The sequence below is a fragment of the Amblyraja radiata genome, chromosome 12, assembly GCF_010909765.2.
Source record: "Amblyraja radiata isolate CabotCenter1 chromosome 12, sAmbRad1.1.pri, whole genome shotgun sequence".
NCBI classification, from domain to species: domain Eukaryota; kingdom Metazoa; phylum Chordata; class Chondrichthyes; order Rajiformes; family Rajidae; genus Amblyraja; species Amblyraja radiata.
The window spans coordinates 49,554,931-49,570,214 of NC_045967.1; the positions used below are offsets into that span (position 1 = coordinate 49,554,931).

The 15,284-nt window shown below is 44.5% G+C and overlaps 1 protein-coding gene across 2 annotated transcripts in view; it reads left to right on the top strand.

Moving 5' to 3' along the window:
• tenm1 (teneurin transmembrane protein 1) overlaps window positions 1-15,284 on the top strand; it is an 824,829-nt gene that overhangs the window by 307,833 nt on the left and 501,712 nt on the right. For both annotated transcript variants that reach the window (XM_033030732.1, XM_033030733.1), the window contains exon 3: window positions 1,274-1,534. In XM_033030732.1, coding sequence (XP_032886623.1) covers window positions 1,274-1,534 — 261 coding nt within the window. The remainder of the gene's footprint in view (window positions 1-1,273; window positions 1,535-15,284) is intronic.

Sequence of the window (15,284 nt, forward strand, 5' to 3'; positions counted from 1 at the left end):
CCAAGAATGAAGACGGATCAACATGACTCTAATGAGTACTTTGTAATGGGCCTGTCCAACTCAGACAACTTTTTAGGCAACTGCCAGGAACCAGTTTTAATGGAATTCACCTGGGGCCAACCTACGACAACCTCTACGACAACCTACGACAGCAAAATTGTCGCCACTGCCCCCGAAAAATTTTCAACATGTTGAAAATTTTGCGGCAGTCGCCTGTAGTCGTCCAAAAAATTGCTTAAGTGGGAGAGGCCCATTACTTTGTCGGCACCAGAAACGTGGCAACTCTTTGAGTATTGGACACATTTTGTTGTGCTACATGTGATGATATAGTGTCATTGAATCATTGGGTTTAGTCAGAGCAGTAGGTCTAAAACAACTTGATCTTACAAGTAACAAGGGCAAGCACCATGGCTCAATATAAGTTCTTCCTCTGTAAAACTTTTTTTTAATGATTTGTTTGTTAACCGTTTCACTGGAATGATTTTAGATTTAGATCATACAGGGAGGGCTCGGATGACTGAAGAATATTTTTCTCTCATCGATCAGATACTTCTTTATAATTTTGAGTTGTGCAAATATCCACTGCCAGTTTTATGCGATGGAATTCTTCAGAAGGTTGAAAGACAGTCTGGCATGTTGCCCTGTTGATGGACACAACATGCTGGAGTAACACAGAGGTTCAGGCAGCATCTCTGGAAAGTAGGGACAAGTAATGTTTTGGGTCGGGACCCTTCTTTAGACTCGGATCGGGTCTCGACCTAAAACATCCCCTATTCCTTTTCTCCAGAGATGCTGCCTGACCCGCTGAGTTTAGTGTAGTTCAGTTTTAGAGATACAGCACAGAATCAGGCCCTTCGGCCCACCGCGTCAGCGTCGACCAGCGACCCCCGCACACTTACACTATCCTGCACAAAATTTACAATTTTACCAAAGCCAATTGACCTTCAAACCTGTACATCTTTGGAGTGTGGGAGGAAACCCGAGCACCTGGAGAAAACCCACTCAGGTCACGGGGAGAATGTCTAAACTCCGTACAGACAGCATCTGTAGTCAGGGTCGAACCCGGGTCTCTGGCGCTGTAAGGCAGCAATTCTACTGCTGCGCCACTGTGCCACGGAGTTACTCCAGCATTTTGCGTCTATTTTCTATGCAAACGAGCACCTGCAGTTCCTTCCTGCATACATTGTCTTGTTGACTTGTCTTCAGATTATTATTATTTCAATATGCTCAGCGTCTGACTCTCTCTCTCTCTCTTCCTGTGTGTTTGTTTTAGCTATAGAGTTCTGTGAAGCTCCATCAGTGTTGTGTGGTGGATATCAGACAGACAGATGCGATCCTTCCCAGCACGGATACCCAATGATAATGGGATCTGATGTTGACACCGAGACAGAAGGGGCGACGTCTCCGGATCACGCTTTACGGTTGTGGATGCGGGAAATCAAATCGGAACACAGCTCATGTCTCTCAAGCCGAGCAAACTCGATGCTTTCCCTCACTGACACTGAACAGGAAAGGAAGTCTGATGCAGAAAATGGTAAGGCATTAAGCTAAGCATTACTGTAAAATATTGTTCTGCAGTCGCATGTCCTCAGGTGACAGGAAAATCAATTGCAAAGGCGCAGTAAGAAATGAGATCTTTTCCAAACTCCAATGTAAGGGATTGCTATTGTATAACCTTATAGAACTGGCCATTGGATGAATATTATGGCAACTGGATACCTGTCTTTATCTTGCATTGGTTCTCAAGGCTGTGGATTGGGTGGTAATTGTGCTGATTTACGATTACAATATTTGTAAAGTTTGCCGACAATTGTTATAGTTTTGAGATCTTGCTGCCTGTTCTCAGTTTCCAACAGGTGCGGGGATTTTTCCAATGCTCTCACCGCTTTTCCCTGCATGTGCAATATATTTTGCAACTACAAGTTTCAATGGGAGCCACAGAGTTGTGGTGATTTAAATTGCAGCGATGTGCTTCACTTTGTCCACGAGAAACATTCCCCATTGGATTCAAGTGTTTCGAGTTACATTTCAAACTCTGTGTGTGTGTGTGTGTGTTTGCAGACGTTAGAATCATTTTGTTAAACATGGAAGGGGCGGTGAGGTGGATAAGATCAACCTCACGATGTGTTGCAGTTGAAGGGCCTGTCCCACTTGGGAGACATTTTAGGCAACAGCCTAAAAAGAGGTTGTCGCATCGTGGTCAGGTTGTGACGCATGGTGACGCATGTAGTGACGTGCGGTATGCGCGGTGTCTCCATGCCGCCCAGGATTTTGGAATGTTCAAAGTCCTCGCGCGATATTTAGGTGTCTTATGTCGTGCGCGCTTTCGCACGGTGACGTACGGGTGACACGTGGTGACGCATGATGATGCACGGTCATTGACTATGCTCATTTATTTTGCGCCACCGTGCTTCACCATGCATCGCACGTATGTCGTCGTGCGTCACTAAGGGCCTGTCCCACTATACGAGTTTACCCAAGTGCTCTTCCGAGTTTAAAAAAAACAAACTCGTGGTAAGCACGTAGAATGTACGCAGCGGGTACGTCGGAGCTCGCGACGTCTCTTAGCGGCTCGTAACGCTAACGGCAGGTACTCGGGAAACGCGGTAAGCTCATGAAGATTTTTCAACATGTTGAAACATGTCCACGAGAGCCCCGAGTTCCTACGAGTGGCTATTACCGTAATTCTCTGAGTTCGAATCAGGGGAAACTCGGGAGAACTCTTGAATTAACTCGTACAGTGGGACAGGCCCTTAATGCGGCACGTCCCCTTTTATAGGGAAGCTGGTCAATCAAATGATGTCACGCACCCCAGATGACGCAACATGTCGTATCTTGCCGTATCGCGTCGCGGGTGGACGTACATTGACGGCTGTGACGTCACAGATGCTGTCCCCATGGTGATGCATGGTGACGCGTAGAAATTGGTGACGCGGAGTGACGTACCTTGACGCTTCCTGTTGTACTACTTGACAGTTTTCAGTCGACATCGGGCGTCAGTCATTGACGGCCGTCATCGCCCATAAAATCGCAAAGTGGGACAGGCCCTTTACTTTCCTAGCAGTTCCTCTTGTTTCTTTTCCAACAAAGTTTGGGAAGGCATAAGGGATAAGAGTTCGTGCACATTTCTTGGTTTCTCTATGTGGAAAATCTTGAACTTTAACAGCATGTATCCGTCACAGACGTCAGTGTGCGATAGATTCTGTACAGATGAAATAGTTCACCGATGGGCATCCATGTTACATGTGGTCCATCAAAAGCAATGGAATTATATTTATTACAAGCTGCAACCTTCATCCAAGACATGTCCCTCATACAACTATAATAATCAAGCCAGGAGACCAACCTTAACTGAATGAAGATTGTAACAGAGGTGTGTGAGTAGCATGCAGAAACAAAGAACTGCTTCTTTCTTGCAAAGTGTGTTGGAAGGAACAGCAGATGCTGGTTTACTGAAGATAGACACTCAATGCTGGAGTAACTTAGCGAGTCAGGCAGCATCTCGGGACAAAAGGAATAGGTGATGTTTCCGGTCGAGACCCTTCTTCAGACTGAGAGGGACTCTCCGACCCTTAGTCTGAAGAAGGGTCGACCAGAAACCTCACCTATTCCTTTTATCCAGAGATACTGCCTGACCGCTGAGTTACTCTCGCGTTTTGTGTCTATCCAAGGAACTGCAGATGCTGATTTGCACAAAATAGACACAAAATACTGGAGTAACTCAGTGGGTCAGGCAGCACCTCTGGAAAACATGGATTGGTTACATTTCAGGTCTGGACCCTTCTTCAGACCTGAGTAGCATGATGGGCACAACTGAAGATGAGGTGCCAACTTGACCAACCTGGTAAAGCTGTTCCAGGGGAAGGCATGCATGCTAACTAAAGTGCTGTTGAGGAAAATAGGCGGTCCCACAAACAAATGATCAGGTTAAAACGCTGAAGTTCTCCCACATCCGTTTGTGAATAACTTCATTCATCAAGAGAGGACAATCACCATGAGGAGTAGAGTCATAGATGAATGGAAACAAGACCACCGCCAATTCCACATACTGTCCCCATTGAATCATATGCTTCGAGCTCTCTAGCACGAACCATTATGGAATTATGTGCACGATGTCGAAAAACAGTTCCAGAAATGGATTTGTCACCTCAACTCAGCCATGGACGGTGAGTACATGCAGTCCTTGACGGTAACACCCACAGAATGAATCAATATATTGGTCCTCCATTGTCGGGATGTGATAATCAGCTTGCCAGCCAACCTGTATGGAAAATTATTGTGCCATTACACTAGATTAATCAAGCAGGAAGTAGAACACTAGGTGGAAGAGCCCAAAGCTAAGGAATTATGGTGTTTTTACTTTGATTGACTTTTGGGAACAGGAAATAAAGGAAAACCAGTCCAAGAATGTCCCATTGAGGTCCTTCCTTGTTCACATGTGCTCCATAATCCTATTTCAACCAATGAGGTCAATGGTGAGGACTATTGTGTCCGTCCTCGATCGGTATTCTTACATTGCCTGGTACTTGGCTCTTGTTTCTTCCATTGGTTTTGGATAGAAGTCCACTGGAGCTAAAGGATTAGCTCATGGAGGACATATGATGAGCGTTGACATAGCATGAGCGTTTGACGGCACTGGGTCTCTACTTGCTGGAGTTTAGAAGGATGAGGGGGGGGACCTCATTGAAACTTACCGATTAGTGAAAGGCCTGGATAGAGTGGATGTGGAGAGGATGTTTCCACTAGTGGGAGAGTCTAGGACCAGAGGTCATAGCTTCAGAATTATAAGGCGTTCCTTTAGGAAGGAGATGAGGAGGAATTTCTTTAGTCAAAGGAATCTGTGGAATTCATTGCCACAGAAGGCTGTGGAGGCCAAGTCAATGGATATTTTTAAGGCAGAGATAGATAGGTTCTTGATTAGTACGGGAGTTGGGGGTTATGGGGAGAAGGCAGGAGAATGGGGTTGAGAGTGAAAGATAGAGCAGCCATAACTGGATGGTGGAGTAGACTTGATGGGCTGAATGATCTAATTCTGCTCCTTTCACGAATCTGGAAAACAATATGATTGCAAATGGATGATAAAATGTTCTACCATTTTGCTGAAGAATGTATTACAGTGAGAGATCTTTGATGATATCGTCATCGTGATGGTGCCGTCTTGAGGCATCGCTTCCTGCAGGTCCCTTTGATGGATGTCAGAGGTTATGGGGAGAAGGCAGGAGAATGGGGTTAGGAGGGAGAGATAGTTCAACCATGATTGAATGTTGTAGTAGACATGATGGACCAAATGGCCTAATTCTGCTCCTGACAAAAAAAAGGACTTTTGTATCTGAAGGTGGGACAGATTTCCCCACCACTCCTTTGTTGCCGACTCTACCCCTTGGCCTTGCCTGCATGACTGCCACCCCAAATTGGAATAGGGACTGGAGATTTAAATCAACAAAATTGCTTCAAACGCCATGAGAGGAAGATTCACCCTGATTGTACTAATGATGATTCACCATTGTGTGAAATATTTGAGGAAAATGTCGTACAACGTCTTGAGATAATTGTTTACAAGTAGGCCATCTTGCATTTTATTTTTATTTGAAATAAATGTTATTTTCTTTCAGTTTTAGCCTTCAACCTGGAAGGAAAAGTCAGGACAATAGTGAATATAATAAGTTATTGCAGAATAATTTCCCAATATATTGGAAGACATTTGAAGACTTCCAGGTTAATATTTTTGTCAGATACAATTTTGTCAAAATTCAAATGAAAAATGTCATAGAGTCATAGAGCGTGGAAACACACCGGTCAACATGTCTCAGCTACACTAGTCCCACTTACAATACAATACAAATTTATTGTCATTTGAGCCCCAGTGAGACTCAAACGAAATTTCGTTTCCACAGCCATACAAACAAAGACAATTTCCTACAGACATACACACAATTAAATTCACACAAACATCCATCACAGTGAACCCACTGTGATGGAAGGCAAAGTCTTTTCTCTCCCCTGTTCTCCATGTCTCTCCCGATGTCCAAGCCCCAGGCGGGTGCTGCTAAGTCCCACGGCCATTTTAGGCCGCGTGGGGCGATTTACGGCCCCGCTCCCGGTCTGAAAGTACTAGGTTGGAACCCCCACGGGCGCTGTAATGTCCCACGGCCATGAAGCCGCGCCAGGTGATGTACGGTCCCGGTCCGGGTCGTTCCAACCCCGCGACATGGGCTGGAGAAGTCGCGTTGCGGGAGCTCCGGGAAGCGGTCTCTCTCTCCACCCGGACCCGCGAGCTCACGATGTCCCAGTCCACCGGACCTGCGGCTGCGTTGCTGGAGCCTCCGAGCCCCAGGAGTCGAGTCGCAGCAGCGAGTCACCACCGCTCCCCACGCTCCGAGGCCGGCCAGCCCCACGATGGTGAGTAGTCCGCAGCTCCGCAGTCTCCCGAGCACCCGGGTCGTTCAGGCTGGAGGCCGCTCCACGGTGCTAGGCCCCAACGACAAACGGAGACCCGACAGGGAAAAGGTCGGGTCTCCCGGACAGGGAAGAGATTTAATCAGTTTCCCCCTGCCCCGCCCCCCACAAATACACATATACACATTTAAAACCAGTATTAAAAAACACCAAACACTACATTTAACTACATATTATGCACTTGCCCGCGTTTGCCCCATTTCCCTCCAAACCTGTCCTATCCATGTGCCTGTCTAATTGTTTCTTAAATGTTGGGATAGTCCCCGCCTCAACTACCTCCTCTGGCAGCTCATCCCATTCACCCATGCCATCCTATCATTTTCAGAGGCTGACAGACGCATTGGATTTTCAAATCATGTTTTTTTTTGTCATATTATGCACTTTGAGTTTAATTTCTCATCTGTATAACTTTGTGTGCCGTTGTGCAGATTGCAATGTCATTCAGAATTCTTGTTCAAGAGGCCACAGGTCTTTGTCAGCTGATCCCATCATAGATCCTAATGGATATAAAGTATTTATAGAATTAAGTGACACCAAAATTTATATTGCAAACCTCTGCAGTACCCGATGATAATTGCTGCAAATTGTTTTAATATTTATGAAATCATAAGCCTATTCAGACCGGGCACCTGAAATGTACAATGTTATTATTTAAATATTTCATCTAGTTAAAAATTATGCCAATGCATTAGGTGGTTACTGGGGTATGAAAATTTTATTACACGACATTAGGAACTAATATCCTTAAGGATCTATACTGATAAGAGTGTAGATATCTTGATTCAAATCACAGTGATTATCAGTCAAAATCAAAAAACACATCCATAATTTACCATTCGATGTGTTCAGGAGTTTTAACAGAAAAAGGCCTGAAGGAAAATAACCATTCCCACATACAGAGGCAAACACATAATCTCCCATGACTTGCTACAGTGGTGATTCAATTGAATCTTTATTGATGCATGTTATTTTTTTAAACTCCTTATTTGGCTTTTCGTAGCTATTACGGTGATGCATTTATACTGTAAATATTTCAGCCGATTCTCAAACCTTATCTCTGGTTTTCGAGCAAGGTCCATCAATCTCCTTCCTTTCCTTTGTGGCCCCTCAACTGAGCAAGTTCTCACTTTCAATGACTTCAGTCTCATCTGATTCCATCCTCTTCTGCTCCCCTTCACCTACCTCCCTCTCATTCTTGGTGCAAACTCTACCTAACATATTCACATCCATTCCCTCAACCATGCCACATAATGTGGTCTTTCGGCTCTTGGAATCATAGAGTCTTACAGCGTGGAAACAAGCCCTTCAGCCCAACTTACCCTCAACATGTCCCATCTACACCAGTCCTACCTGCTTGCGTTTGGTCCATATCCCTCCAAGCCTATCCTATCCATGTACCTGTCTAAATGTTTTTAAAACATTGCAATAGTACCTGCCTCTACTACCTCCTCCGGCAGCTTATTCCATGCACTGTTTTGTGTGAAAAAGTTACCCCTCTACCTGAGTTGTGCCTTACAGCGCCAGAGACCCGAGTTCGATCCTGACTATGGGTGCTGTTTGTACAGAGATTGTACGTTCTCCCCGTGACCTGCGTGGGTTTTCCCCAGATAAAATTCTCCCGAGTGTATGTAGGATAGTGTTAATGTGCGGAGATCGCAGGTCGGCACAGACTCAATGGGCCAAAGGGCCTGTTTCCACCCTGTATTTCTAAACCAAACTAAAATCCCATTTTTCTGCCTTCTCCCCATAACCTCTGACACATTTACTAATCAAGAATCTATCTATCTCTGCCTTAAATATCCACTGACTTGGCCTCCACAGCTATCTGTGGCAAAGAATTTCGCAGATTCACCACCCTCTGACTAAAGACATTTCTCCTCATCTCCTTCCTGAAAGAACGTCCTTTAATTCTGAGGTTATGACCTCTAGTCCTAGACTCTCCCACTAGTGGAAACATCCTCTCCACATCAACTCTAACCAAGCCTTTCACTATTCTGTATGTTTCAATGAGGTCCTCATTCTTCTAAACTCCAGCGAGTACAGGCCCAGTGCCAACAAATGCTCATCATAGTTAGCGGACTCATTTCTGGGATCATTCTTGTGAATCTCCTCTTACCAGCCTTACCAGCGCCTTATAGAGCCTCAACATTACATCCCTGTTTGTATGCAAGCCCTATGGAAATAAATGCTAGCCCTGAGTTTGCTTTCTTTACTACTGATTCTACTTGCAGATTAACTTTTTTGGGAATCCTGCACCAACACTACCAAGTCCCTTTGCACCTCTGATTTCTGGTTTCTCACCCCATTTAGAAAATAGTCTATTAATTCCTTTATTCCTACTGCCAAAAGGCATGATTCCACACTTCACTACGCTATATTCCATCTGCCACTTCTCCACCCACTCTCCCAAAGTGTCTAAGTCCTACAGAGTCCCTGCTTTCTCTTTACTACCTGCCCCTCCACCTATTTATGTATCATCTGCCACAAAGCCTTCAATCCAAAGCTCGTCCTAATCATTAATATACAACGTGAAGAGTAGCAACCCTTGCGGAACTCCACTATTCACTGGCAGCCAACCAGATAAAGCCCCCTTTAGAAGCAAATTTTAAAATTGTTTTGGTTTCCATTGTTTAATCGTTGTAATAAATTGTGAACGATTATGATCTTGTCCAGACCCATGCTGGACTACATTCTCCACCCTTTCTCCCCTTGTTTCGCCTTTCCGTCATCAATTCTCAATCTTGTAGCTGGCTTGCCATGTATTCTACTTACTTATCCCCTGACTCAATGTGACTCCCAATGGAGGTTCAATTATAGGTTGCCGTTGAACTCAACCATGGGTCTGGTGTGGTGGTACTTTAATATCCTGCTGGCAGTAACATTTTTGTCTCATACATGAGTAAAGAGCACATGTGGAACAAGCCAAATGGGTGGCTTGTGCCCATTAGAAGTCAACTCCTTCAGGGCATGAGAGAAATTATATAAGACTGGGATGGGAAATAACTTCCATGAAAGCATTTGTAAGTAGAAAAAATGAAAAGATGAATTTTCACAAGTGCATGGAGTTTGATCACGTGCATAATACCCTATATGAAACCATTGTAATAAAAAATGGTTTCATATTAATTATTTTTGCTGAGCCTTTCATGTGGAAAGTGGCCTTTTAAATTTGGAAATGTCCAGTGCAGTGACAATCTAAGCCGTCTTTACCATTGAGCAATGTTTAGTTCTCGCTGGGCAAAGACAGAGCATTTACCATGATTGGCTTGGGTCGCTACTTCTAAGAATCTAAGTCCCTTGGCCAGGCTTTGCTATCTCAAAGCCCTTTCCCACGGTGCGAGTTCATTCCAAGACTCTCCCAAGTTTGTCCCGATTCGATCTCGGAGATTTACGGTAATGGCCACTCGTCGGTACTCGGGGCTCTCGTGGACATTTTTCAACGTGTTGAAAAATCTTCACGAGTCTTCCAGTGCTTACCTTCCGTTCACGTTACGAGCCGCTAAGAGACGTCCCCGAGCTCCGACGGACCCGCTACGTTCATTCTCCGTGCTTACCACAAGTTTGATTATTTTTAAACTCGGGAGAGCTCTTGGAATGAACTCGTACAGTGGGACTGGGCTTTAAGGTCACCATGTATTCTGGTTGCTTTTTAACCAGGTTAATATATTTGATATTTTTCTCTTGTGATAATCAATTTTATTTAAACTGTGATGATGATAGGATCTATAGTTGTTTATCTTGATTTTATCAACATAGATATTGATAAAGACTCGATACACTTATTGAATTCACGAATTTTCGGAAAATAGGTCAACATCCACTGGCTATCTTGCAATGATTATCAGTATCTTGTCATTCCTCTGCATTATTCTCAGTGCAAGATTAAAAACAAACTATCTCTTGGGATGCTGTTGATTTTAGCTTTGCCTTTTAGCTTTTGAAGAGTTTCAGAATTTTTTACCTCGTGTGTTCTCAATTTCGCTTTTGTTTTTCCTTTTTCTGGAGGTAGGACATTCTTGTTCCCTAATTTCCTTTTGAATAATTGAGTAATGTTTGCAATTTCTGCTCAATGCCAAGTAGAAGTCAGTTTGCTTCTTTTATTGAGTTTAGTTTAGTGATACATCGTGGAAATTGGTCCTTCAGCCCACCGAGTCTGTACCCACCAGCGATCCCCACACATTAACACTGCCCTACACACACTAGGGACAATTTTATATTTATACCATCCAATTAACCTACAAACCTGGCGGAAACTGAAGAAATCTGAGAAAATTGGACCATCGAACCCTCTGATGGTCTCTGGCGCTGTAAGGCAGTAACTCTATCCATATGCCACCGTGCCTCCCAATCTTCTCACCGTTTCTTTTCAAGACCTACTGATCATTTAAATCGGGACGTTCTTCAGCAAATTAATATTTTCCATATCTGTAAAAGTCAATTTAAGAATCAGGACCAACAAGTGTAAACAATACTGTTTTGGACAGTGACAGGCGTTTAATGATTAGATAACACCTCATTAACTATTAAATAATTTCCTAATATATAATCATCACTAACTGGTCGTGGTTGAAGCTTGCACAAGATCAGTCATGACTGAAGCAGCAAACACAGTTAAGAAATAAACTGCTCCAACAAATTCAAAGCCCTGTGGTAGATAACTTTTCATCCCGACTCTCATCTGAACCAGAGAACTTCAGATTGGTTTCCCGTCAAAATTCTACAAGGGACATCCTTTTTACAGTTTGGTTTAATTACAAAAGACTGAATGTCTTGGATGGGGACAATTTACCATTAAATGCCTTGGACACAAAGTCTGTTGGGATAAATATGCTCACTGTGTACAAGGGGAACAGTGCTCGATAAATACTGCACGGAGAAATACATAATACATTGGGGGGGGGGGGGTCACTGAGAACGAAGAGAGACCCTTCGTGGGAGGGACCTCTGAGAGCAAAGAGGGACCATTGAGATGCTGGCCTGTCCCACTGAGTTACTCCAGCATTTTGTGTCCATCATTAACTAACTAATCTAGAAGTTGAAGAACATAACATCTGAATTGTATGTACATATTGCACACATGCTGTAATGTGATAATGTCAGATCAGATAAGGTCCTGATCAAAGTAGAGTTAGAACTAAGCTCTCTTCACCTGAGCATGGCTGATATTAGAAAGGCCTAGAGAGTGGATGTGAAGATATGTTTCCACTAGTGGGAGAGTCTAGGACCAGAGGTCATAGTCTCAGGATAAAAGGACATACCCTTAGAAAGGAGATGAGGAGGAATTTCTTTAGCCAAAAGGTGATGTTATCTGTGCAATATCATTGCCACTGACAGCTGTGGAGGCCGTCATTAGATATTTTTAGGCAGAGATTTACAGATTCTTGATTAGTAAAGGGCCTGTCCCACTTGGCCGTCATTCGCGCGCCATTTACACGACCTGCTCGCATGTGGGTAGCGCGGAACGGGCGCATGGAGTGGTGTGGAGGGGTGTGGAGTAGCATTGAGGAGTGTGGACTTCGTCCTGCACTAAATCTACGCGCGCCACCGGCCTGTCGCGTAACTGACGGCCAAAGTGGGACAGGCCCAAGACACTGGCGTGGCGCAACGTCTCACCTCCAACAACAGCAGAAGCGGGCAAACGATTTCCGAGCTCGGCCTGGGGCTCACGGCCGTTGCGGATCCGGATCCGCCCCCACTCCTACTCACAGAGCGGGGCCAAGACGATTGGAGATAGACACAAAATGCTGGAGTAACTCAGCGGGACCGGCAGCATCTCTGGAGAGAAGCAATGGGTGACGTTTCGGGTCGAGACCCTTCTTCAGACTGGGAGTGAGAGGGAGGGGAGAGGGAGACCCAGAGATATGGAAAGGTGAGGTGTGTAAAGGAGACATCAAAGGGCACTAAGCTCAAGGGAAATGTAGAATAAATCATTGTTATAAAACGTGGTCGGAGAGCTGTGGCAATCACAGAGGGGGATCAGCGAGAGAACATGTTACAACACTCGTTGGAGAGAGGAGAAATTCCTCAAAGTCGGCATACCTTGAGGAGCTTTCGCAGTGGGGCTGACGAAATGTGTGCTGAAGGAACTGCAGATGCTGGGTTACTCTGAAGATAGACGCAGAATGCTGGAGCAACTCAGTGGGACAGGCAGCATCTCTGGACAGAAGGAATGGGTGATGTTTCGGGTCGAGACGTATTGTTGGTTTGCCGATTTGCATTCCTATTTCGCTGAATTAACGTACGAAATTAAGCCTTGACAAATTTCAGCGAGAATACTTCTTACATTGAACACAGAAACATAAAAACATAGGGACAGGAGTAGGTCATTCAGCCCTTCGAGCCAGCACAGCCATTCAATATGATCATGGCTGATCATCCAGAATCAGTACCCCGTTTCTGCATTCTCCCCATATCCCTTGATTCCATTAGCCCTGAGAGCACTATCTAACTCTCTCTTGAATACATCCAGTGAATTGGCCTCCACTGCCTTCTGAGGCTGAGAATTCCACAGATCCACAATACCCTGGCTGAAAACGTTTTTCCCCATCTCAGTCCTAAATGGCCCACCCCTCATTCTTAAACTGTGTGACCTCTGGTTCTGGACTCCCCCAACATGGGAAAATGTTTCCTGCATCTAGCCTGTCCAATCCCTTGTGAATTTTACATGTTTCGTTTAGATCGCCTCTCATCCTTCTAAAAATCTAGTGAATATAAGCCCAGTAAATCCATTCTTTCATCATTTCAAATGTATTGGCTCAATATCACTTTGGGACATTCAGAGATCATTTGATATTTGACAATAACAGTCAGTGACAGATGGTGACTAGACTGGGTTTCAGCATTCGCGTGGGGTTGATTTGAATACATATCCCAGGGTTGAAGTCAGTGTATAGTATACAGTGCTCCTGTAAATCTGTTATTTTCTGAAGAAAGTTGTGATGATCCACTAGAGAGCTATACGACCTCTTCGGTACATGGATGGCTGCACCCTAAGATGATAATACAACTCTCCTTGCTGCTAATAAAATACTTCTACCATTCCAGACTATAATGCATGTATTTACTACATGAGGCTGACTTGTAATTTGACATTTCTTTAGTTTCGTTCGGCAATGATGCAGCAAATAAGAACGTCTGCCATGATGTGAAGGATCTAGCACTGTGCAACACTTTGCACGTGTCAAAGGATAACGACAAGGTCATTTTTTTAGCTGACCAAAGGAGACATCTTAATTTTTTTTCCCCCAGCTTTCTCTCCCTTTCCTCTGCCTGATTCACCTCATAGAAATGATTTCACTAATAACACAGTCCCCGCATCTTCCCTTTGTCCCCATTTCATACGTTTCAGCTGCCAATTTATCGCGGAGGTAATCACAGCCTAGAAACATAGAAAATAGGTGCAGGAGGAGGCCATTCGGCCCTTCGAGCCATCACCACCATTAAACATGATCATGGCTGATCATCCAGAATCAGTACCCCGTTCCTGCTTTTTCCCCATAACCCTTGACTCTGTTAGCCCTAACAGCTAAATCTAACTCTCTCTTAAAAACATCCAGTGAATTGGCCTCCACTGCCTTCTGTGGCAGAAAATTCCACAGATTCACAACTGTCAGGGTGAAAATGTTTTTCTGCAGCTCAGAGATTTTTGGTTTCCTCCCACGGTCCAAAGACGTACAGGTTTTGGGGTTAATTGGCTTGGTATAAGTGTAAATTGTCCCTAGTGTGTGTAGGATAGTGTTAATGTGCCGGAATTGCTGGTCGGTGCGGACTCGATGGGCCGAAGGGCCTGTTACCGCACTTTATCTCTAAATCTAAAAACTAAACTAAAGCTACTTGCATTCCACGTTGCATTTAGAATCCACCTCTCCACCAATTCCAATATTGCTCGCCAGTTGGGGGGAGATTCTGGTTTGCAGAGGGCTAGTGTAGACATTGTGGGCCGAATGGATTCTTGGGCTGGCAGCCTACTGTTGCAACGATTTTAAAAGCCAAGGCAAGGCAAACAATTGGGCTGCAGCCATCTGACAACCAAAATTCATATTGTGAACACAAACTTTTTTTAAAAGGCGAGGCAACCATTTGGGCTACAGCCACCTGACAACCAAAATTCATTTTGTGAACACAAACCTTTTTAAAAAGGCGAGGCAAACAATTGGGCTGCAGCCACCTGACAACCAAAATTCATTTTGTGAATACCAACATTTAAAAAAAGGCGAGGCAAACAATTGGGCTGCAGCCACTTTACAGCCGCATCGAGGGGACTCACCATGGCGTAGACGTGCGTTCAGTGTTATTCTCAGCTCAGAGAGCTGTGACCCTCTCGCTTCCTGGGTCTGGCAGAGACTGACTGAGGCACAACAATTCTGGGTTTTATAGTCCCTCCCCCTGCCGCCAGCGGGGGCAGCAGAGAGAATGGGGATTTAAAAAAAAAACATTAATATCTCTCTGAATTTTCATCGATGGGAAAAATCCTCTGGTCCAGGAAGGCGGAGGGGGTCTCAAAGCGAGGTGTCCAAAAATGACAGCCGTAGGTGGCGGTGTTCTCTCGGAAATCGCACCACAGTTGGCCAAAAGCGGTCAAGATCAGACTTTTAGTAATACAGATATAATATTCTTAAAGGCTAGATGCATGAAAAATGTTCCCGATGTTGGTGGAGTCCAGAACAAGGGGTCAGAGATTTTGAATAAGGAGTATGCCATTTAGGACTGAGAAGAGGAAACATTTTTTCACCCAGAGAGTTGTGAATCTGTGGAATTCTCTGGCACAGAAGGCAGTGGAAGCCAATTCACTGGATGTTTTTAACAGAGAGTTAGATTTAGCTCTTTGG